General features: G+C 35.6%; 1 protein-coding gene across 2 annotated transcripts in view; it reads right to left on the reverse strand.

Annotated features, from left to right (window-relative positions):
* The window catches only part of FAT4 (FAT atypical cadherin 4), a 190,843-nt gene that overhangs the window by 72,013 nt on the left and 94,430 nt on the right, over positions 1 to 24,400 (reverse strand). For both annotated transcript variants that reach the window (XM_019977566.2, XM_019977565.2), the window contains exons 4-6: positions 23,900 to 24,250; positions 16,560 to 17,482; positions 15,759 to 15,933 (exon numbers count right to left, since the gene is read on the reverse strand). In XM_019977566.2, coding sequence (XP_019833125.2) covers positions 15,759 to 15,933; positions 16,560 to 17,482; positions 23,900 to 24,250 — 1,449 coding nt within the window. The remainder of the gene's footprint in view (positions 1 to 15,758; positions 15,934 to 16,559; positions 17,483 to 23,899; positions 24,251 to 24,400) is intronic.

Here is a 24,400-nt window from a genome sequence, read left to right on the forward strand (position 1 = left end):
AGCTCAACATTCAGAAAACGAAGATCATGGCATCTGGTCCCATCACTTCATGGGAAATAGATGGGGAAAGAGTGGAAACAGTGTCAGACTTTGTTTTTCTGGGCTCCAAAATCACTGCAGATGGTGACTGCAGCCATGAAATTAAAAGATGCTTACTCCTTGGAAGGAAATTTATGACCAACCTAGATAGTATATTCAAAAGCAGAGACATTACTTTGCCAACAAAGGTCCGTCTAGTCAAGGCTATGGTTTTTGCTGTGGTCATGTATGGATGTGAGAGTTGGACTGTGAAGAAGGCTGAGCGCCGAAGAATTGATGCTTTTGAACTGTGGTGTTGGAGAAGACTCTTGAGAGTCCCTTGGACTGCAAGGAGATCCAACCAGTCCATTCTGAAGGAGATCAGCCCTGGGATTTCTTTGGAAGGAATGATGCTAAAGCTGAAACTCCAGTACTTTGGCCACCTCACGCGAAGAGTTGACTCATTGGGAAAGACTCTGATGCTGGGAGGGATTGGGGGCAGGAGGAGAAGGGGACGACAGAGGATGAGATGGCTGGATGGCATCACTGACTCGATGGACTTGAATCTGGGTGAACTCCAGGAGTTGGTGATGGACAGGGAGGCTTGGCGTGCTGTGATTCATGGGGTCACAAAGAGTCAGACATGACTGAGTGACTGAACTGAATTGAACTGAGCTGATAGTGGACAGAGCCTTCTCTGGTCGCTCAGTGGTAAAGAATCTGCCTGCTAATGCAGGAGACTTGGGAGATGTGTGGTTGATCCTTGGGTTGGGAAGATCCTCTGGAGTAGGAAATGGTAACCCACTCCAGTATTCTTGCCCGAAAACCACATGGACTGAGAAGTATAGTCCATGGGGTCACCAAGAGTCAGAGATGACTTAGCGACGGAACAACAATAATGGACAGAAGGAAAGTCAACTCTGAACTCTTGAAAAAATATATTCTCTCTGTTCATTAGGCTCAGATAAAAGTATGCCACTCTTATTTCAGATGTTTTACTCATTATTATTATTACTGATGTACTTCTACCATATTCTCTATTAAGTTATAAAATAATTGAGAGCAGAAATTATTGTTTAATTCATCATTATCTAAACCAATAATGTATAGCTTGTCTTCAATGTTTATTAAGTTCTCCTTTGACTCTATATATGGAAATCTGATCTAGTGACTACATGGCTGAAAGTTCAAAAAGCTGATCACTTCGGGGAATAAATATAGATTTTAGCCTAAGGCTGGGGTCAGAGAACAAAACTTCTGACAAAGGTCAACATTTTGGAGATAGTTATACTACTTATAACAGAGGGTCCCAATTAATCCTGAATCCCATGAGAGGAATCAGAATACTAGAGGCCAATATTTTGCTTGGACAGATCTGATAATGATGAATTATATAGGTAGTGGCGTAATAGGGCAAGATTACTCAGTTTCATCTGGAATTGATTTATGAGAACCAGATGCAATCAGAAAGAAGTAGGATGTAAGGACATAGACTCCTGATAGAAGACAGTGAGCCAATGAATGGAGCTGAAGATAGAAGTGAAATGAAAGGACAAAATCTCAGAAATTTTTAAGTACAGAGGCAAGGAGCATATAGGAGACATGTGAAATACAATCAGAAGTCAGATGATAAAAGGAAGCTCAAAAACATTTTGTAAAAATATTTTGTATTTTATATATCATATATCTGTGTGTGTGTATATATGAGAGTAAAAGTGAAAGTGTTAGTCGCTCAGTCGTGTTTGACTTTTTGTGACTCTATGGACTATAGCCTGCCAGGCTCCTCCACCCGTGGAATTCTCCAGGCAAGAATAATGCAGTGGGTGGCCATTCCCTTCCCCAGGGAACCTTTCTAACCCAGGGATCAAAGCTGGGTCCCCTGCATTGCAGGTGGAATCTTTACCATCTGAGCCATCAGGGAAGCTTTATATGTATTTTATAAAGTATATATATATATACACATATATACACATATATACAATGGTGGTTCAGTTGCGAAATCGTGTCCGAGTCTTGCGAACCCATGGACTATATAGCCTGCCAGGCTCCTCTGTTTATGGGATTGTCCAAGCAAGAATACTGGAATGGGTTGCCATTTCCTTCTCCAACATATATACAATAAACATGGGTAAATAGATATTAAACTTCTTAAATTTTTAGAGCAACAGCAAAAAAATACATATGATTCTGAAAAGCATTTTTTTAATGTGTAAAAACACATCACACACATACACACACACACACACACACAACGATTATTCAGTTTAATCTTCTGATAGTCCATTACACTTGCGTAGTTCCAAACTTTGTCTTGAGTCATATTTTATACTCTTAAACTTGGGAAATGATTAAACTGGTATTGCCTTTGAACATGGGTGGCTTAAAAAGATCAAACATATGAATAAAGTTCAAGGAAACCTAAAATAAGATTTTAAAAAGAAAAATGTTTCAGGCAACTGCTCTATCAGAAAATTCATCTTCAATAAGTGTAATGAATGAATCTAAAGATCTAATTAGAGGTCTAACTGCAGGCATTTTACATATTTAATGTTAGCCCCCATAAATTAAACATCTTTTCCTGAAACATGAGAAACTACTCAGCCGCATTAGAATTTTGCTTAACTGAAATCTGTTGCTTTGCCACAAAACTGATTTCATTCTTAACATCAAACATTTGGTGGAACAGTCCTCTGACTGGGTGTGTTTGTTGTAATAAAGAATGACCTCACATATTTCTTACAGTAAGTAAGCCATCCCCTGAGAAGGTATTGAAACCAACCATTCCGTATTGACTTTTAATTATGTGATTTGGCTTAAATTTGAATCCAGAAAATATGTGAAGCAAGTAAATATGTAGTAGTATTTAAATATGACCAATAGCATTTATCTTAAAATTTTCATTTTCATAATGTATTACCATTAATTAGTTCTACAAATATGTTTACATAAATTAGGTAGGTACACACTAAGGTAACGTTTTATTTTTAATTATTTCTCAGGAATCTTTATCAAAAACACTATTTCCTTTTTATAAATTCTTATACTAAAGAATCTGCCTGTAATGCAGGAGACCCAAGTTCTATCCCTGGGTCGGGAAGATCCCCTGGAGAAGGGAATTGCTACCCACTTCAATATTCTTGCCTGGAGAATTTTATGGACAGAGAAGCCTGGTGGGCTACAGTCCATAGGATCACAAAGAGTTGTACATGACTGAGCAACTATCATACTGAATAGAGGTGACAAAACTAAAGAAAGAACTTAGCAATGTTATGTAAATAAGACCGAAAATTGCTCATCGTGTGAATGTCATTAATGTCATTGAAATGTACACTTAAAAATCATTAAAGTGGTAAATTTTATGTTATATGGATACATAATTTTTAAGAGTTTATAAAATAAAATATGATGTAAACTAAATATTTTATTCCCCACATAAAGTATATGATAAAGACTTAATTTTGCTGCTGCTGCTGCTGCTAAGTTGCTTCAGTCGTGTCCAACTCTGCGCGACCCCATAGACGGCAGTCCACCAGGCCCCGCCGTCCCTGGGATTCTTCAGGCAAGAACACTGGAGAGGGTTGCCATTTCCTCCTCCAATGCATGAAAGTGAAAAGTGAAAGTGAAGTCGCTCAGTCGTGTCCGACGCTTAGCGACACCATGGACTGCAGCCTACCAGGCTCCTCAGTCCATGGGATTTTCCAGGCAAGAGTACTGGAGTGGGGTGCCATTGCCTTCTCTCAGACTTAATTTTGGAGAACATTAAAAAAAAAAGAACCCTAACAACACATGTTGAAACTCTGAAATACTAGAGGCAACCACCAAATTCAAAATATAGCCGGAGTCCTGCCTATTTAGTGAAACTATCAAATTATATATCTTTGGAATAATTATCAAAATAGGCTACAAAGTAAGATTAAGTTTTAACATGATAAAATTAGAAGGAAAATTCCTCATACTAAGCTTACATTACTTTCTATTATATTTAATATTTATCCTTTAGGTAGTAGAATCATCTCTTTAATATTTCAAATCATTTGTTTCCATTTCAAAGTTGGGTTTCCTTCATCTACTCAGATTTATAGCTTAAATTAAGTAAATGAGAAATAGACTGAAATTACTTCATCAAATTTTAATTCTATGGAACATGTTAGCAATTCTAGCTATTATTTATTGGAATTTTGGAAGCTTGATCATCTTTCTTTTTGTATTTTTATCTTATGACTATACAAATGAAATACTATGTAGGAAAAGTTGTTTCTACTAAAGTGTAGCTGATTTAAAGAATATTATGTAAATAAATGATTTATGATAACACTTAGTCACTAATGGGTTTTGTACTAAACTTATTGCAAATAAGAGGAAGTAAAACAATAACCAGTTATGAACCTTGGAAGCAAAATTCTCATCTAAGACAAATACTCCAATGGAGATAACAAAACTTCCTTTGACTCAAATATATAATTAAGTTAAATGCAAGTGATTCCTGGTAACTGAAGATTACCCTAGCACTGTTTGATTTATGGAATCATTGATGTCTTACGGAAAGTTTTCAAGCATTTTTCATTACTAAGAATGTTCATCATAACAGACAAGGCAAGTTCTTCGACATCTTCCCACAAATAATACTGACAGGATGCAGTCTTTTTGGAACATCTAAAAAGCAACTCTCCTCAGATGTAAAATGTCATATTCCACATTTCTGACCTCTCTTTTGATTACAGAGACATTTGCAATGCAGTGACCCTCTCAGCTAAACAATGTAACAAACAGTTTTCATTCAAAATGTCATCATAGCCTCACCAAGAAAATAAGCATAGTGATTAGCCCTTTTAGATTTTAGGATTAACTTTTGCAAAAGCATCATGTTTCCCCTTCATTAAAAAGTAATTTCCAATCCCTGCATAAGAATGAAGTTTATCCCCTGTTTCAATCAGATGATAAATGCCCTTAATTAGGGATGCTAATAACTGAAATTTTCCCCTCAGACCTATTAATTACGCTGACACATAGTTCACTACTAGACTTTTTAACCAAATCTATAGCCAGAATATCTCTTTAGTTTGTTAGCATATTAGACTGAGAACAGATAAATAAAGGTAATATATTTAATTTGTGCACAATTTAATCTCCCACACCCCAATTAAATGCAAATAACACAGCCCAATCGACTTACTGTATGTGCATACATGTGTGTATCGTACATATTGTATATTCTAAGGATAGTATTAAACATTTGCTTTGCATTCCGTAAAACTCTGTGAAACTCTTGGATATGCATTTCTTGATCTGAGAACAGTAATCCTTTGATTTTGAATTCATGAATATTTTTGTTTTACTCGCTGTTTCAATGGCAGAGAACTGAATGTTGTTTCTCTTTTTTTGCTGCAAAAACCATTTCTCTTTTTAATATAAAATAATATTTAATCTAAAGAGAAAAAACTCATAAACATGGTTTACATGAAACAAAATATGTTAGATGAGCTAATCTATGGGAAAGAGTGAGTCATAGTTAAGAAACGGTTTCCTTGATCAGGTTTAGTGGCTTCAGATTCTATTTCTATTGATTAACAGCTGCAGGTCTGAGTCAAGTTGTTTACTTCTCTAATACTCAGCCTTGTTTTTGTTTTTCTTTTAATTCATAATATTGGAATCCAATTTACAAGGCTGTTGTGAGATTAAATCTGGTACAAACAAGCACTCAGCACGCACAGAATGAGCAAACATCCTCTAAAGTTTGTCTATGTAAGTTGCATCTCTACTCAAACGTGTTTCCTGAGAACTAAACTTTTATATCTACCTGCCATCTCCACTGGAGATTTCATAATATCTAAAAACAGTATATCAAAAAAATAATGTAAGGAAAATTCAACCTAAAAAAATTTTTCCTTTTCCTATCTCCAAATTTCTCAGGCCAGTACTCTGGGACTCATGCTTGATTTGTCTCTTTTACTAATTTTCTTTACCTCCAATTCCATCATCAAGTCCTATGGCTTAACCTTCAAAATGGATAAAATGTTTAGCTCTTTTACATCTCCTCCATGCTGTAGCCTAATTTCAAACATTCTCAAGGGCTGCTGTCCTGGCCTTTTAATCACCGTCTCTATTTCCACTGTAGTTTTCACCACTGCCACAAAACCAGATCTCTTTTCCACAAAAACAGGCCACTCCAAAATTCCTTGTTGCTCCCCTGTCCAAAGCTTTAACAAGACTTTGCCTTTCTCTTTGAATAAAATTAAAACTTCTTTCCCTGGCCTAAAACACTGCGATGATCCAGCCTCTGCTTAATTCATTTATCAATATTTCTCCTTTCTTTTACTCTGGTAGAACCGTCCAGGCCTTCCAGTTGTCCTTTGAATAAAGGCAACCTGATCCCTGTCTAGGAACCGTTTCATCTGCAAATTTACCCTGATTTTCACATTTCGCTGTCCTGACCTCTGCTATTAAAAATAATTCCTCCAATTCCTTCCTTTCTAGCCACTTAACCTGCTTTATTTAATTACATAGCACCTCATATAACTCCCGACCTATATATTACATTTTGTCTAGCTTTCTGACTAGAATGTAACTTCTGTGAGGACAGAGACTGTCATTTTTTCACCACTATGTCTCCAATTCCTAGAAGAATCCCTGGTAGAGACTGCTCCACAAATGCTTCCTGACAAAACATTGTCCAGATGCTTGGTACACATTGACAGCCCATAGAAGCATATGAGTCTCATTGACTCTAATAATAATTCACTTATAAGATCTATTAAATTACCGTTATAGTTTGGTTTTAATAAATGCAAATGCAAAGTGACAATTGGGTGGAATAATTGGCAATATTATCATCTTCTACCTGTAAAGCCTAGTGAATTTTTTATATCTTCTCCTACTTAGCAATTTAATTTGAACAATGTCTTAATTGAAGCTTGTTCTCAAACAATCAGTATTGAAATTACTGATTCCAGCTGATTAGACGCCACTTAAAATATTTTGAAACATTTATTTATTTATTTGGAAAAAGAAAAATAACAATGTTTTATTCATTAGAGTACAATGGATTACATATAAGAAAAGCTTTCTTAAAATTGTGTTTTTGGAAATTTATGTTTTGCAGAGGGTAATCAGATTCTGATTTTTTTTCAGATATACCATGAGTGAGCAAGGGCTCAGTTGGAAGGCAGAAATCCTGGATATTGTTCTTGACTCTGATATTCTCTGAGTCTGTAAGCTCTGGCAAACTGCCTAATTATTCCAGGCCTCAATTTTCTTATCTCAAAAATAAAGGAAATGGACTGGCTTATTTCCAAGAAGACTTCTGGCTATAAAATTAGCATTTTAAGTCAGATTTTTGTCACTTAGAATTTTTCATATACAGCTTTCTTTTAAAATCCTTCCATATTACACACTAGGTTATAACTTCAATAACCCCTTATAGTCACATATTGTTTTACTGCTTTCTCATATACTAATTCCTTCCTTTAAGAATAGTGGTGGATTTTAATAGGTCAAAGACTATGAATTTACTGGTGAGGGTAGAAAATCACCAAAGGTTAAAAAAATTCTAAGAGACTTGGAAAATTCCATGGATATATATCTATTGGAAATGCTTATCTAAACACCAAAATCCTCATAACAAAATAAGTTAAATTTTTCACATTACGTTTATGTGAAGAATAATAAGCCTTTATTATTAAGCTATGTGAAGTCAAATACCACATGTGGGATATATATATATATATATATAAACTATATATATACACATACAGTGTGTATATATATATATATACATATATTTTGGGGGGGTAGCTAAAAAGGTGTTAGGTGTTTTGGGAGATATGGGAGACTCACTTTTTTTGCTATGGAAAGTCCAGATATAAAAGTATTGCCAAATGCCAAAACTTTTCAAAAGCACAGTGTCTGTTTATGCAGATTCTGAGTTAGTGAGCCAGACCAAGAAAAGGTAGGCAGGACATCACAAAGTAGAGATAAGACCTACCTGGAAACATCTACTAGATAACAGAATTGAATAAGAGCCAGAAAGTTCAGGGGAGAGTCATGAGAATATAGCTCAAGCAGTATTTTTAAGCATTTGAAACTGAATTAAAGCCATAAAACGCTTCAGTGGGTCTTTACATATGACTGCAATTTATCACATCACACTAAACACCACAGAGCCTTAAATGCTTATGCTGCTTTTCAAAGCAGGGGTCAATTTGAATGACCACAACCAATGCAGCAAAAACTTCTGGAATTTCAGCCATCAGTTGAAAAAGATTGGCACTTTTCCTGTTTTGGTAGGTCCTTTGAAAAATCTGCAAGTGATAAGTACATGATAATAAACTGTATTTAAGTATGGTAAATAAATATGAAATAATAGTTGCATAATAACAGGATGGTTTGATAAATAATTATCATCATTTTTCATTCAGTAAATCATTCATTCATTCAACAAATATTTATTCAGCAAATGTTATATTACACATTCTGTTCTGAGTGTTTCTGGGAATTCAGTTTTGAACAAGACAGGAGCTTTTCTGGTAACTCAGCTGGTAAAGAATCTGCCTACAATGTGGGAGATCTGGGTCCGATTCTGGGTCGGGAAGATCCCCCTGAAGAAGGGATAGGCTACCCACGCCAGTATTCTTGGGCTCCCCTAGTGGCTGAGCTGGTAAAGAATCTGCCTGCAGTGTGGGAGACCTGGGTTTGATCCCTGGGTTGGGAAGATCCCCTGGAGGGGGAAAGGCTACCACTCCAGTATTCTGGCCTGGAGAATTCCATGGACTATATAGTCCATGGGGTCACAAAGAGTCAGACACTACTAAGCAACTTTCACTTTCACTTAGGAAGCTTACACGATACTGGAAGTATAACAGCTATTGATGAGGTAACCAAACTGTAGCCTGCCAGGCCCCTCTGTCCATAGGATTTCCCAGACAAGAATACTGGAGTGGGTTGTCATTTCCTTCTCCAGGGGATCTTCCCGACCCATGGATGGAATCCACATCTCCTGAACTGGCAGGCAGATTCTTTATTGCTGAGTCACCAGGAAAGCATTATATTCTATATGAGCATATAACTTTAAATGGCAATTAATGTTTAATAAAAAATTCACAACAGAGTAATGTGACAGAAACATTGGAGAGATGGGAAGTGGGACCTATAGACTGGCAGTCAGATAAATTCTCTCTGAGAAGTTGACATTTTACTTAGATGCAATGACAAAATGACCACGATACAGATGTCACCTGTCCCCGCCCCCCACCCCATTAAAAAATGGAAAAAAAAAACAAAAACAAAACAGCCTAGAACACTCCAGACAGTGAGAACTACAGGTACAAATGCAAAGGGCCAAGGATGAGAAAAAGGTTGGCATTTTTAAAGGGGCCAGATTAACTGTCACTAGCAATTTGCTGTCAGTGTTTAGCAACTACTCTCCAGAAGTAAGTCACCTGATCTGTAAGCTTGCTGATTCCTATAGTGTAAATACTCCTACACTAGCTGATTTCAAGCAAACCAACGTGGATATACTGAACAGAGTTGAGAGGTGATAATGACCAATGGTGGAACATAATAAAGGAAGGCAGCAGCAGATGATGACAGAAGGGTCAGATAGTGGACAGAGGCAAGGTCATTTAATGCCATGTGGTCAATGGTAAGAAATTTAGTTTTTATTCTTAGAAATCACCGAATGGTTTTAATTAAGCAACAGGGCATAATCATTTAATTTATGGCTTTAAGGTTCATGAGCTGCTTGTTGGAGGGCATACTGTGGGGGAGAAAGGCAGTTAGAAAGCTATCATATTTGCCCTGGCTTGGACTAAAGTGGGGGGCTTCCTAGCTGGCACTAGTGGTAAAGAACCTGCCTACCAATGCAGGAGACATAAGAGATGCAGGTTCAATCCCTGTGTTGGGAAGATCCCGTGGAGGAGAGTATTGGCAACACACTCCGGTGTTCTTGCCTGGAGAATCCCATGGACCAAGGAGCCTGGTGGGCTACGGTCCATAGGGTCACAAAGAGTCAGACATGACCGAAGTGACTTAGCAAGCACACATGCACACAGACTAAGGTGGTGGTAATGGAGATGATGAAAATTGGATCAATCAGGACATTTTGTGAGTCAGAGTCTAGTTGTCAATGGACTTGTGGAACAAAGTTTGCCTTGAGCAATTGTGAAACCGGGGGCAGAGAACAACTTATGGAGATTAGGAAGCATAAAAGTCAGAAATTTTATTTGGCCTTACTAAGCTTAAGATGTCCAACAAATGTGCTGACTAATATTAATAGCTAAAATGAGTCATTTCCACATTTGTTCCTGCTAATACATTTTTCATGTAGGAATTAGCGTTTCCATCAAATATATAACACTATAAAGGTAACCGCCCTCCAATGTAGGAGATGTGGATTCGATCCCTAAGTCAGGAAGATCAGCTGGAGAAGGAAATGGCAACCCACTCCAGTATTCTTGCCCGGAAAATCCCATGGACAGAGGAGTCTGGTGGGCAATAGTTCAAAGGGTCACAAAGAGTCAGACACAACTGAGCGACTGAGCACACACTCACAAAGGTAACTTGTTCAAGGTCACATACCTAAAAATTGTCAGAGGTGGAATTTGAACCTCTTTTTAACCACAAAGCTATGTTTTTACCTTTATAATATACTTCCATTTTGTAAATTAATTCTTAGGATTAATTTTTTGGACGTATAAAGCTCTGAGTTCCCTGACAATTCCCTGCTACTTATGGTATTTAAAACATATTACTTAATTTATTGCACTTATGAGAAAATGGTAAGGAAAACTTTTGGCAGGAAGGATCCTTGGGAACAGAGTGTCAAAATATGAGGAGGACAGTAACTGCTTTAGGGCCAGCTCTCCTCTTAGGATGAACCAAATGTGCTGGGTTCTCTGCAGTACCTTCATGACTACAGACCTGGGTGAAGCCTTAGCCTCCTGGGACTGTCTACTTGGTACATATTTCTAGAAGAAATAACAATGAGTAATTTGGACTGAGGGCAGAACATCCATACTTTTTATTATATCAGTTGAACAAATATTATCTTTAATTGAGTTTTAGCCTCACCTCTTTAAATTAATCTTTAGTAAGTAAATCCTATGGGAGGAAAAAAAAAAAAAAGTGAGGTAGAATTATTACCCTCTGTCCTGGTTTTGTTATTTAACAATGCAACATTTGGTCCCACACATATAGGATAGTGTGCTTGTATTCATTTTAAGCAGTGGACAGGAGTCCTTAGAGAGCTTCCAGATGTGCTACTCTACAGCCATGCAGTCAGTAAATAAAAATACGATGAAAGTGGAATGCTAATATCTTCTCCACAAATATTCAAAGATTTAGAGGTCTGCTGATAAAAATAAGCTGCTGCTTCAATTGCTGCCATATTGCCAAAGTTGACCCATCTTTGGGTTGCCATCAGGTAAGAATTTCAAAAGAGCAAAGGAAAAATGATTTGTGAGCTAAGGAATAAAACTGTCAATTTTTTTTTTCTTGTTTAGAACACTTTGATATTTTCCTGGTTCTCAGAACACTGTCAATTTGAGAATAACCTGGCATCTGGGACTTAAAAGCTGCCATATTTTTCTGAATTTTCTCATGTCATCTACTAATTTGACTTTTAAATCATAGCAGTGAATAAGTATTTTAAATCCTGTGTCAGAGACTTCATTCCTGGAATATAAAACTGCAAATTCTGAAGCCTGATATCTGAAGCTCTCACTGTGGATATTGATGACACTGGAAGTATAGAAAGGAATTGGGTATAAAATTATGGTTGCACATGAGTTTTAATAATTTTAAAAACATCTAGTCCAACATACCTCACGATTTCTGATTGCTTTATATGATTCATATTAAAGGATCTCCATATACCTACTTGAATTCTTCTACTCCTGTGTCCCTACAAGCCACCAGTCCATCTCAAGACAGCCCCGCAAAAAAGCACTCATAAAAATCTGTACTTTGGAGAAATTTTCAAGTAATTATCTAATTTCTAAGACTGCCAAAATACTCTGACCAAGGGACCAATGTCCTTGAATCTCATTCATGCTCCCATCATGATTCTTAACATTATGCTTAAGGCCCTGAATGACAGACATCCACATAATTTCATTTTACTGATAATCTGAACTGTAAGTTTTTAATAACTCATAACTCTCCTATCTCATTATTGGATAGAATATAAACACACTTGGTCTTCACATTTTTCATTTAATGGCAATAGTCCTTCATAGAAATTAGAGTCGCACTTGCATTATTTGTCCTTATATTAACACTTTTAGATCCCCAATTTTCCCCAGGATCATGGCTGATGGCATCATGAATGCACACTGCCCAGCTCCCTGAAACCAGGACTTGGTTCTTGTGAAGTCTGCACATTTAGACTAATACTCTAATGAATCTCCTCGTTGTGAAAATTCCTCTCAACAGGCTGACTCACCCAAGTGTACTAGAAGAGAACACTTTTAACTCTATTATTTCCAGTTTTCTTTCCCTTCCTTTCTTCCTTCCTTGGTCCCTCCCTCCTTCCCTCTTTCTTCCTCCCCCTCTTTCTTTTGCTTCCTATCTTCCTACTTTTCTTTTCCTTTCATTCTTTTTTTCCTAATGAAATGTCAATTTTATGCTGTCATATTGATGGAGAAGCATCATTACAAGTGGTGGTTAAGTTTGCTGACTAGCCCACAAAGTCCTCCCTAACCATAATTTGGCTGACCTACAGTTTTTAAATGGTTAAGCACTTACCATGCAATATATTCTTTGGAAATCTGAAAAAACTGATATCACAATAAAAATTCTTAATGTAGTAATGCATAAAATGAAAAAAATATGAATTGCAATTTTTAAAAAATGTTTTTTAAACAATTGATACATTTTTTAATAAGACTAGTAAGAAACAGGGCAGACATTCATAAGAATTTTTGAATGTTTAAAGTGCATGGATCACAATTCATTAAAATCATTATATATAAAATGTTTTAGGCATATTTAACAAATATTGTATCAGTTAAACATTGTAATAAACTACTTTGTAATTACTATTATCCCCATTTTACTGAGAAAATACTGAGATTGAAAGAGATGATAGATTTTGTCTGAATCACAAAAAAAAATTTGAGAGAAACAGAATTTAAATCACCATCAGTTCAAATTTAAAGCTTTTAATCAGTATATTATATAGACAATTATTGGGTTTATTTTGCAAATAAAATTATTTTGGAAATTAATATATATTTTTCAAATTTTACTTTACCTCAGCACTAAAACCTTCACATACACTAAACTTGGAAGTCAGATATACTAGGATCTGAATCCTACTCTGCCACGTCTTGGCTGTGTGTGTGTGTGTGTGTGTGTGTGTATGAGTGCTCAGTCGTGTCTGACTCTTTGCGACCCTATAGACTGTAGCTCTCCAGGCTCTTCTGTCTATGCGACTTTCCAGGCAAGAATACTGGAGTAGTTTAGCCATTTTCTACTCCAGGGGATCTTCCCAACCCAGGGACTGAGCCCACGTCTCTTGAGTCTCCTTCATTGGCAGGTGGATTCTTTACCACTGCGCCACCTCCTGAGCAAATTACTTAATTACTCTGAGGAGTTTACTGAAACTACAGTGGAAATAAACACACCATAGTCTCTGAGATAATAAAGTAATATGTAGAAATGGGTTAATATCTGTAAAATCTGGCAAACTGCATGACTCAGATTGCCAAATGTCAGAAAACAACCATTCCCTTCCCCTGCACAATATCTCCCTCTTGGCTTCACAGGCGCACAAAAAGATTTTTAAATTCTCAGAATGATCTGATTGAAAACATACACTCTTGTCTAGATGTCTACATTCTTTCTCTGACATGGCTTTTGACTTAGAATGTTCCAAATCACAAATCCCCTGATGGAGAACTTCTATGAGTTGTGCCCTGTCCGTCCAGGGTCACCCTACACTGCATCTCTGATTCTCACAATCACAATCTGCTCCTCGCCCTGGGATGACCTTTGTGTGACACACCATCTTGTGCAGCAAGTTTTATAGTGACGGATGCCTTAGCAGCCAGATTCCTGGGTCTGGTTTCTCCTCCCCCAAATGATCTCCACAAAGACTCTGTTTCTGGGAGTGCCTAGAATTGACTGCACATATCCAGCAACTGCAGAGGAGAGCTGAGTCTGCGGTGTTTTCATAATAAAATCTCACCTCTAAATATCTGACCGTTTACTGGTTTGTACACCTCTTTATCCTTTCTTTTCTCCAGACGACTCTTGAAATATGGATTGACCTGAGCCATGTGGCAGTGACTGCATTTGCCACATGAAAATGTTTATCTACTGACCGAGAAGTACTGCCTACACATATAATGAAACATGTTTCAGATCAACTTGGTTTAAGTTTTATATGGTTACCACACTACATTCTGCTCATCATTGCCTGGGATTTTATAGTTTGCATGCAATGTAACACAGTCATTCACACAGATTAAAAAAAAAAAAAAAGAAAGAGACTAGTGCTTTCTTTCACAAAGCAATAGTCTAAGATGAAGTAAACGGCAAATAATACAGACAGAGCCATCTTGATAAATAAGCAGTGGCACTATCATTAGTATACTTAACATAAATTTATAATTACTCTTAATCTTCAAATCTCCTTTTTTTATGAAGTGGTGACATGAAATTGTATACTCTGAAATTGGTCACAAATAACAAAAATAGCAATAAATTATATTCATCAAAAACATTTCAACCACAGCAAAAACAGCTCATTTGGAAATTCAGAATAATTCTCCTATAGCAGTAGCCACACATCTACATAAATATCCATATACCAAAAATGTCAGTCCTTTGAAGTTCCAACAAATCTGCCTGTTCTTAAAACAATTTCAACAAATTAATAAAGAGATGTCAACATTACTAACTTCAACAATTAAAACAGTAAGTTTTAACAATTTTTATAAATGAGTGTTACGTAAGGACAATGCTTCATAATTCCCTGAGACTTTTGAAGATCAATGATTTATTTATTCATTTGCTTATTCAACACATATGTAAGCACATCTACTTTCTTCAAGGCACAGAGGTTCTTTAACAAATTTTAGTTGTTTCAGCTTTGAATTAGAACTGTAACAAAACAGTGGTTAACAGTAATGTTACTTTTTGAATAGACTGTATTTTATGCTACTTGCTCTACAATTGTATGCAATTTCTGTTTCTAAACAGTGAGAGCTAATGTATACTGCTTCTCTTTCTCCCTATCGTAGTTCATTACACTGCTACTCAGTGAGAAGCCAGGCTCTCACTGGTACCCTTTTTGGAGTTCTGTGGGGCTTCATCAGACGCTTATTATATCTACTTATGATTTTGCAGAACCTACAGGACTAATGAAGTAGAACTCTGGACCCACTCTCTTATCTCCATGACCAGTTAGAACCATCTGAATGTTTTCAAAGCTAAGGTACTTGAAATATCCACAGTCAAGGGGGACAGTATAGAGTCACCCCCAGAGATACTGGGTCAGCCTACCGGGCAAGGATATATTGTGTCTTACAGGAGTACAGCTTTGTTTGTAATGTGCTTAAACACTTAACATTTACATATAAATTTCATAAAGTGATATATGTTCTATAAAATGGTGTGGATACAACCGAAGTTCCAAGCATTAGTAAATTTCAAAGAACATTTAGTTTAGTGGTAAACATACTTCCATTTACATATATTATGAAGAAATTTTTCACTGTCGAACAAGGTTATTACAGATTTACCTGAATCTGTAGCTGTGATCAGCAAGACAAAATGTTCCTTTGTTTCACGGTCCAAACTCTGTGTTACTCGAAGTTCTCCACTAGCTGAGAGAGTGAAAGCATTGTCTTCATTACCACCAAATAGAACATACGACAGTTTGCTGTTGGAACCTTGATCATCATCTCTTGCCACCACCTACAGGAGAAAATAATACAGGCCATGAATGTGAGTAATACTCACAAAATGTATATCATGAAATAAAGTGTATTATTAAAAATAATAGGGTAGAGCCATACAGACCAATATTAAAAGGTTTCAGAGACATGTTTGTAAGTTTTAGGTAAAATTTTAAAATGGCACAGAGTACAATATATAATTTGTATAAAACCAGGTATAAAATAACACATTGCATTTTTGGAAGACTTCACAAAAATTTTTTTAACAGCAGATTCATCCAGGTAGTTGGATTTGTAAAGAGGAATGAAGAGCAACGTTTGTAAAAGTTTTCAAACTTTAACATCATTTTATTTTCTTACTATGTATAGAATAACTGTTATAGTGAAACAAAATTCAAAAATGCACAAATGTGTGCAGCAGAGATAAACACAAAAGGATATAACTGAAATACAATATTTCATCTACAAGGAAATCAACAGGTCCTTAGGAGTAATTTTCATAAACCTGTCCTTTTCAAGATCTGCTGTATCAGCAGGTAAGCATTTTTGGATGAGAATGAGGAAGAGAGTGGGGCAGCATGACACTGTAATTAAATGAATTGTCTTACAAAGAGCACAATATTTGTTTGATTTAAATATACTTACCTGAAGAACTGTTCTGGGTAATGTTCCCAGATTCTCAGGGACATTTACAGAATATGGAGATAGCTCAAATATGGGGACAAAATCATTAATATCCAGTAGAACAATGCTGACGGTAGAGGTATCAGTTCTGGGAGTGCTGCCCCGATCTGTTGCCTGAACAGTTAAAGAGTAAGTAGGGGTCTTCTCTCGATCCAAAGGCTTAGCCACGGTGATTGCCCCTGTGACTGAGTCGATCCGAAATTCCTGATTGGCATTACCGTCAACAATGCCATAGCGGACCTGTCCATTTGTACCTTCATCTCCATCTGCTGCAAATACTTGTGTTATATCCGTTCCAGTAAGTGTATTTTCATTAATCTCCACTTTATACATAGCCTGTGCAAAAACAGGGTTATTATCATTGATGTCAAGTACCATAACTACCACCTCTGTAGATGAAGACAGAGATGGGTGACCTTTGTCCGTAGCCACCACCGTGAGAGTATAATTGGAAACCTCCTCTCTATCTAGCTCTCCAGTAAGCCTTACTTCTCCATCGATGGTCCCGATAGTGAACTTATTTCCCGAAGGGTTCAGTAGGGTGTACTCAATGTAGCTGTTTGGGCCGCTGTCTGGGTCAGTTGCTTGTGCTTTGAAAACAATGGTATCAATAGGTGTGTTTTCTGGAATGTAGGTCAATTTAGGGGAAAGAAAGGTTGGGGGGTTATCATTGACATCCAACAAAATAATGGAGATTTGAGCAGTGCTTGTGAATCTGGAGGCTGGAAGCTGTGGCAGGTCATGCACTTGAACGACCAGATTGTAGAAGGACTGACTCTCCCGATCCAAAGGTTTTAGAACTTTCAATACCCCATTCTTGTCGACTGTAAACTGCCCAAGGCTATCGCCAGAAGCAATACTGTAAGCCAACTGAGAGTTGATGCCTGAAATGGAAGGGGGAAAAAATTAAATTTTCTGAACTAAATGCTGATCGCAAACTAAACTGCACCAAAAATTTCATGATATGAACCTGTGTATTTGATACACATGACCTCCAAACACACCTTATGAATGGTTTAGCCACAGTTAATTTTCTTTCTAAGGAATACATAACCCATAACTTTTTTCTTGGTATCATTTGATTTGAAAAGATGTTTACAATCTGGTGAACAAATGATCTATATACTGCTGGCTATTTACCAAGGTGTTGAAATGCTAAATTACGAGAGTGAAGAGGAAAAAAATATACTAGAGAGCGGATATTTTTCTATACATTTCTTTATTTCTGTCACGTAATTCCTGAGAGTTCAACATTAACAGTGCCACACTCTACTACTAGCCAAACATTTATCACATTAGTAATTTATTGAGGCCAACACCAATTTTCAGAGAATGATAATAAAATTTTCTGATATATGGCATTAGTCATGGATGCTTTAAGTCTACTTTTACATTTCTTGGCAGAACCAATAAATACTTTTTAATTCCTATTAAGTGTCTGGCTAATACCTCTGAGAAAATAATTCTCTTTCAAAGTTTATTATGTTTATTTACTGTGGTTTAAAAGTATTTTTGAAGAAAATGTTAGCAGTAAATGTATGCATAAAAGACTCCAAATATAAAGATTCACACTCTTTTTGGGCTATTTTTAGATAATGTTTTATCAGTTTTTCCCAGGAACATGTGTCACATTTTAATTTAAAAAGGCATATAAATCATTTCAGAAAATGATTGTAGAATTCTAGAGATGATGTGGAGAATCGCTCAGCCTACTTATTGGTTTAGTAAATAATTTAAAGCTAAATTACAGATAAGCAGTGCAAACACAAAGAAAAAATTATATTTCCTGCCCCAGAATAGCAGTTTCTTCACTGGTCCATAATGTCATGTGTACTTTTATATTTTATCATAAACATGTTGGGCAATTATAGGATGGCCTAAGAATTTCTAAGAAACATATTTTACATCTAGATAATCCATCCTTAATAAAGATACTCTACTCTGGGATCTTATGCTATGGAAAATCCATTGAGTTATATAAACTACTTACAAATGGCTCCTATATTTATGAACTTTAACTATTCAAGTGTCAAAAATGATGTCCACTCTTTGCCAAAAGTCTCCTAGAACAAGTTGATCACCCTTTTCTTGAAAAGTACTCTTTCTTAGGATTCTGTAGATACTTCAGTTAGCTTCTGCCTTTTCTTGAAACCCATTAAGTCCTTGTAAAGGCAAGTTTTAGTTGAGTAATACAGTTTTTTTTTTTTTCCCTACCAGGTAGTGCCTGCTTATTTGTTTTTTTTTTTTTTTAATGCTAGAATTATTCTTTTCCCATGCTTTGATAGTTTCTTATCTAATATCCTTTGTCTATATGTTGATGCAGAGGAAACTATTTATGGAGATAACTTTCAGGCACTGGCTTATTCACAAAAATTTCTAGGATAAACAAGGATTGAGTAGATCTTTGAAAAGGTAGGGGTTTTCTCCTCATTAAGAGTTGTGGCTTTTAATCTTTGCAGTTTATTTAAGACCATTCACAAGAGAACAAAGCAGAGGTTATAAAGTTCAAAATACTTAGGACACTGAGGATCAGGAAAAATATGAATAAATAAAGCTAATGGAGGCTACAGGTCAACTCGCCAGCAGGAGATAAAGAGAATTTTAAGATCTGGATAGAACAAGGTCAACAGCCTACTTCAACTCTCTGACTTAAAATTCCACAGGTTTGGGGGAAGAAAAGTTCTATCAACTGATGCAAAAAAAAAAGAAAAAGGTTTCATCAACTGGTACCAAATATGGATATATTACTGAGAAAGTATTTTGATTGAGAAAGTAACTTGATTTTAAATATATATATATATACACACACATATATATTATAGTGATATATATTTAATATATTTCTAAATAGAATTACTCTCTTAGGAATTTTTTTTTGCATTTCCTATGGTTAACTCTGTCAGTAAATATTTAGTTCCTATTCTTTGAGGTAAAAATTCAGACACAATTATTATTCAGAAAAAGTTATGAAGACACCTGAATAAAAATAATACCAATGAGCAGAGATATATTTCTATATAAGCATATAAACCTTTCATGCCCAAGATCAAAAGAAATTTAAAATACTGACAAAACTACGCATGGCTACAAAGTGATGGCTTCACATTTCTACATAAATCAACTGGAAGGCAAGCAGTTAAATCTAGGATTGGAACACCCCTGGTCCACTTTTTATGCTATTTCCTGGAGTAAACAATTAACCTGCAGAGGCAAAAAGAGAACATGATCCCAAGATTTTATAGCCTTGTTGTAAACAGCAGGACAGCTTCTTTTTTAGGGAGAAAGTTTGCTGGGTAGGTGGGTGGTGGAAGTAATAAATATTAACTAGAATTATGAAAAAGATAAAAATGATTTTATATTTAAATTCATAATGATGACTATATCAAATGATGACATTAAAAATGAACTGGTAATGATAACAGTCACTATCTTTGAGAACATAAACATAGAAATACAACTGGTTTTGCACAAAATATTGCAGCACAATCTAAGAAATAGCTTTCATCTCAGGAACTGAAACTGTACTGCTGCAATTACAGGTCATGGAAACCATCTCTATGGACTTTACTGTCAAGAAAAGGACTTTTCACTCCTGTCATGTCTAAGTGACTTTGGGCATGTGCTCTACATCTATAAAATACATGTATACATATTGAGACTCAAAATTCTCCCTGAACCTTTATACTATCCTAAAAAAACGTTCTTCTCTCTCTACTCCTTGCATCAAATATCCCAATCATGAATCAGTAAACATATTATTTTAATATTCTATAATTTATTCATACGTGCTAGAACTTGAATTTAGTGGGCTTTTACAGCCCCCAGATCTTTAAGCTAAGAACAGTCCATATTTCTAACCATTTATTTTCAGTGTTCTGAAAGTGGTTTAGTTACATGATTCTTTCTGGCAGTTTTATTGTGTGTGTGGTTGTGTTGGTTTTTTTTTTTTTGGTTGGTTTTTATTTCAGTGTTGAGAATAATTTAGTTCCAGGAAATACAGCACATAACCGTAGGTATGTGGCTCTGTTACAAAATGTGCATATTTATTCACAGTCCATAAATGCCTAATTATTTCTATAATGAACTAGTATTTGTCAACTTATCGTACAGCTGCAACACATGGAACTCTTGCAAACAGCATTCACTTTTATAAAGCAGTTCCAACAAGGTCATCAGGTCACTGGAATATGAAACTCATTTACAGGTCAGTTGATCTGCATTGTGTACCAAGCGTATATCAGTAAATTTATTCAACAATAATTACTTTATTCTCAAAGTACTCTATGACTCCCCAATATTTTTAAGAGTATATGAATTTATTTCTAGGATAATATAATAATTATCAAAGCTAGACTATTTCTATGAAACTTCAATTTATAATGTGTGTGCTCAGTCACTCAGTCCTATCTGACTCTTTGCAACTCCATGTAGCTTGTCAGGCTCCTCTTTCCATCCATGGAATTTTCCTTGCAATACTGGAGTGGGTTCCCATTTCCTTCTCCAAGGGATCTTCCCAACCCAGGGCTCTAACCCACGTCTCTTGTATCTCCTGCATTGGCAGACAAGTTCTGTACCTCTAGAACCCACCATACTTTGCCTCAATATAATACTTTCTTAGCTATATGAATGAAAGCTTTGAGATTAACACATGTGCTACTTATCTTGTGAACACAGTAAAATATTTGCTTTTTTCTTATAAATGGTTATGCAATCTAAAATTTTAGGTTAAACTTAGAGAATCTAGATATAAGTAGCAGAAAATGTTAAATTTATTTTCATATAAAATGTCTTCATTTAAGATGACAATATTATCTCCTCTGAAAGCTTTTGGTCTGAGATTAAAACTAAATTGTTAATTAGAAAAGTCTAAATAACATTGTGAAACACATTGGGAGCTATTTAGTATAACTGAGTTGGCAGTTTTAAACAAAGAAGGTTACCCTTGTACAGTCTTATCATGATCCTTGAAATTCAGAGAGAATAGAAACTGTGTCCTATATTTTAGGTCAAGGTGCAGGAAATTACACTGATAAAAGTATTCAATACTAAAACAATGAAAAACTGTAGCTTGAAACTTTTATCTAACACAATTAAAGGAAAAAAAAATCCATAAAAAGCAACTTGAAGTCAATGGTTAATACATTTCTGTGAATATGCTTGCATGGAATATTCCAGCAGGAATGGAAACTTCACAAAGGAAGTTAATATTTGCTATTTTCTCAGTTCTCTACAGTTGAGTTTTGAGGATAAATGGAATTTACTCTAGACCTGCACACAATCTTATGATATAATAGGCTCTCTCTAATGCTTAAAGTCACAAAGAAATTTGACAGATAATTCTTCACTACAGAAAAGTTACAACAAATTTAAAAATGTTCATATCCAGAGATCAGGTAAATTAATTAAGTTTATAATAATAGATAAGGCAACATTCAAAATGAAGATTAACCTCAACTGTGCATAAAGTCTAATGGGAGACACTTACACGTACAGAACTAGGCTGATGTACATGAAGGACTGTGCAACATTCTTAGGCCAGGACTGGCTACATACTAGGGACAAGTGGTCTGCCATGTTTGCTGGTCTCACATTCAAGGATTCAACCAACATAGACCGAAAATATTTTGAGGGAAAAAAATTCCAGAAAGTTCCAAATTTCAAGCAAAACTTAAATCTTCTGTGCTCTGGAAACTATTTATATAGCATTTATATTGTAGTAGGTATTGTAAGTAATTTAAAGATGATTTGAAGTATATGGGTGAATGTGCATGGGTTGTATGCAAACATTACGCTACTTTATATAAAGGACTTGAGCATATTGGATTTTGGTATCAATGAGGCTTCCCTAGAGGCTCAGAGATACAGAATCTCCCTGCAATGCAGGAGACCGGGGTTTGATCCCTGAGTCAGGAAAATCCCCTGGAGAAGGGAACGGCTACCAACTCCAGTATTCTTGCCTAGAGAATCTCATGGACGGAGGAGTCTGGTGGCTACAGTCCTCGGGGTCGCAAAGAGTCAGACCCTACTGAGCAACTAAACTTTCACTTCACTAACTTTCCAGAGGTCCTGGAACCAATCCCCTGCTGGTACAAGGGATGACTGTATTTGACAACTGTCAGTTGTTGTTTTTAATATTCTTAGCAATTTGTGGTACTAACATTATAGGCACTTCTGTTTTAGGAATATTTATGTTTTCATTATTAACTATGCTTAAATAAGAGAGGAAAACTTCAAAATGCACTTAATGGATTCTAATTAAAGCATTTCCTATTTCATGAATTGAAAGATATATAAATACACTGTGCTCTGCCTCTCATATCTTTGTAAGTGGCGATTCTAGACACTCTTGAAACTAAGTATAGAGCAGAATGGGATGAATGGTACTCTGAGATCACATAAATCATTTAAGTCAGCAAGAACCAGGAAATTCTAAATTAAGGTTGATATGCCTATGCCACGAGGCATATCCTTGGGCTAGAGACCAGTTTCCTCTTAAAATACTGTCCCTTGTTTTCTTAACTAAATGAACATTTAGCTGCATCCAGTGGAAGGAAAAACAAGGTATTAACTTTCCGAACAAAGATTGACAATCTGTACAATGTTATCTCTAAAGGCTATATTATCTGGTATGTATATTTACAAAATTAGTCTTAAAAAAAGACCAAGGGAGTCATACTTTAAAGTTTTCAAAGAAATAAAAATCAAACAAATCAAATAAACAAATATCAAACATTGTAAAGTCTAGATTTAATTTAAAATCTCAACTAGATTATATAGCATAAAAATTAAAGAGATCTGAGACCGTCTTTGGAGTTAAAGCACGAAAGCTTGCTGAGATACTCTGAGCCATTTTCGGTCAGAAATATAAAACTAATCATGCAATTTGAAGTATTTTTTGAGACTTGGTTTTCCTTTAGCATCCACATTTTATCCTTTTTATGTTAAAAGAATATATGTAAGCAAATAGTTATCTGAAGAAAACCTACCAAAAAGCTGCTTTATGACTTCTACATTGCTAAACTGCAGTGGTGTCACACATTTAGAGAGAATAAAGGAAGATAAATTTATAAAGCTTATAAGATGCACACAATGTATGCTGTGTAAATGTTATAAAAAAGAACTTAACTAATAAAATCCTTAGTTTTTTAATTCTCTATAGTTAAGTTATAAACCTATTCCTCAACTTTGGGTCTATATTTACAAAATGCAATTTTGTGACAGCTGCACACAGTAAATAAATATGATACAAATCTAATGATTAATGTTTAATAAACTTTAAGTATGCAAAATAAAGTACATACCATCATCTGCATCGGTAACATTAAACACAAGAACAGTAGATCCTAGAGGTAGATTCTCCATTAAAGATGTGCTGTATGAATTCAAGCTGAAAATGGGTGGGTTATCATTTACATCTAGTATGTTGAAGTAAACCCTGATGGTAGTAAATTGTCCCCCACCATCTTCAGCCCGAACAGTGAGGATATAATATTGCTGTGTTTCATAATCCAACATTCGAGTCAAATTAAAGACTCCAGTAACTGGATTCAGGAAAAATATGCCATCTTCATCATCTTCATTCACAATATATGTAATTTCTCCATTTACACCAGAGTCATCATCTGTAGCCAAAATAGCTGCTACCAAAGAACCTAGAATAAATTGAGAATCTAAAATTAATGGGACAGGGTATTGCTAAGAGATGATATATGATACCAAAACATTTATTTGTATAGTAAAATATTTAAACTAGAAAATCACTATGAAAATATAATGAAAACAACACTGTAGATTTCTACATT

Source organism: Bos indicus, chromosome 17, assembly GCF_029378745.1.
Source record: "Bos indicus isolate NIAB-ARS_2022 breed Sahiwal x Tharparkar chromosome 17, NIAB-ARS_B.indTharparkar_mat_pri_1.0, whole genome shotgun sequence".
NCBI lineage: Eukaryota > Metazoa > Chordata > Mammalia > Artiodactyla > Bovidae > Bos > Bos indicus.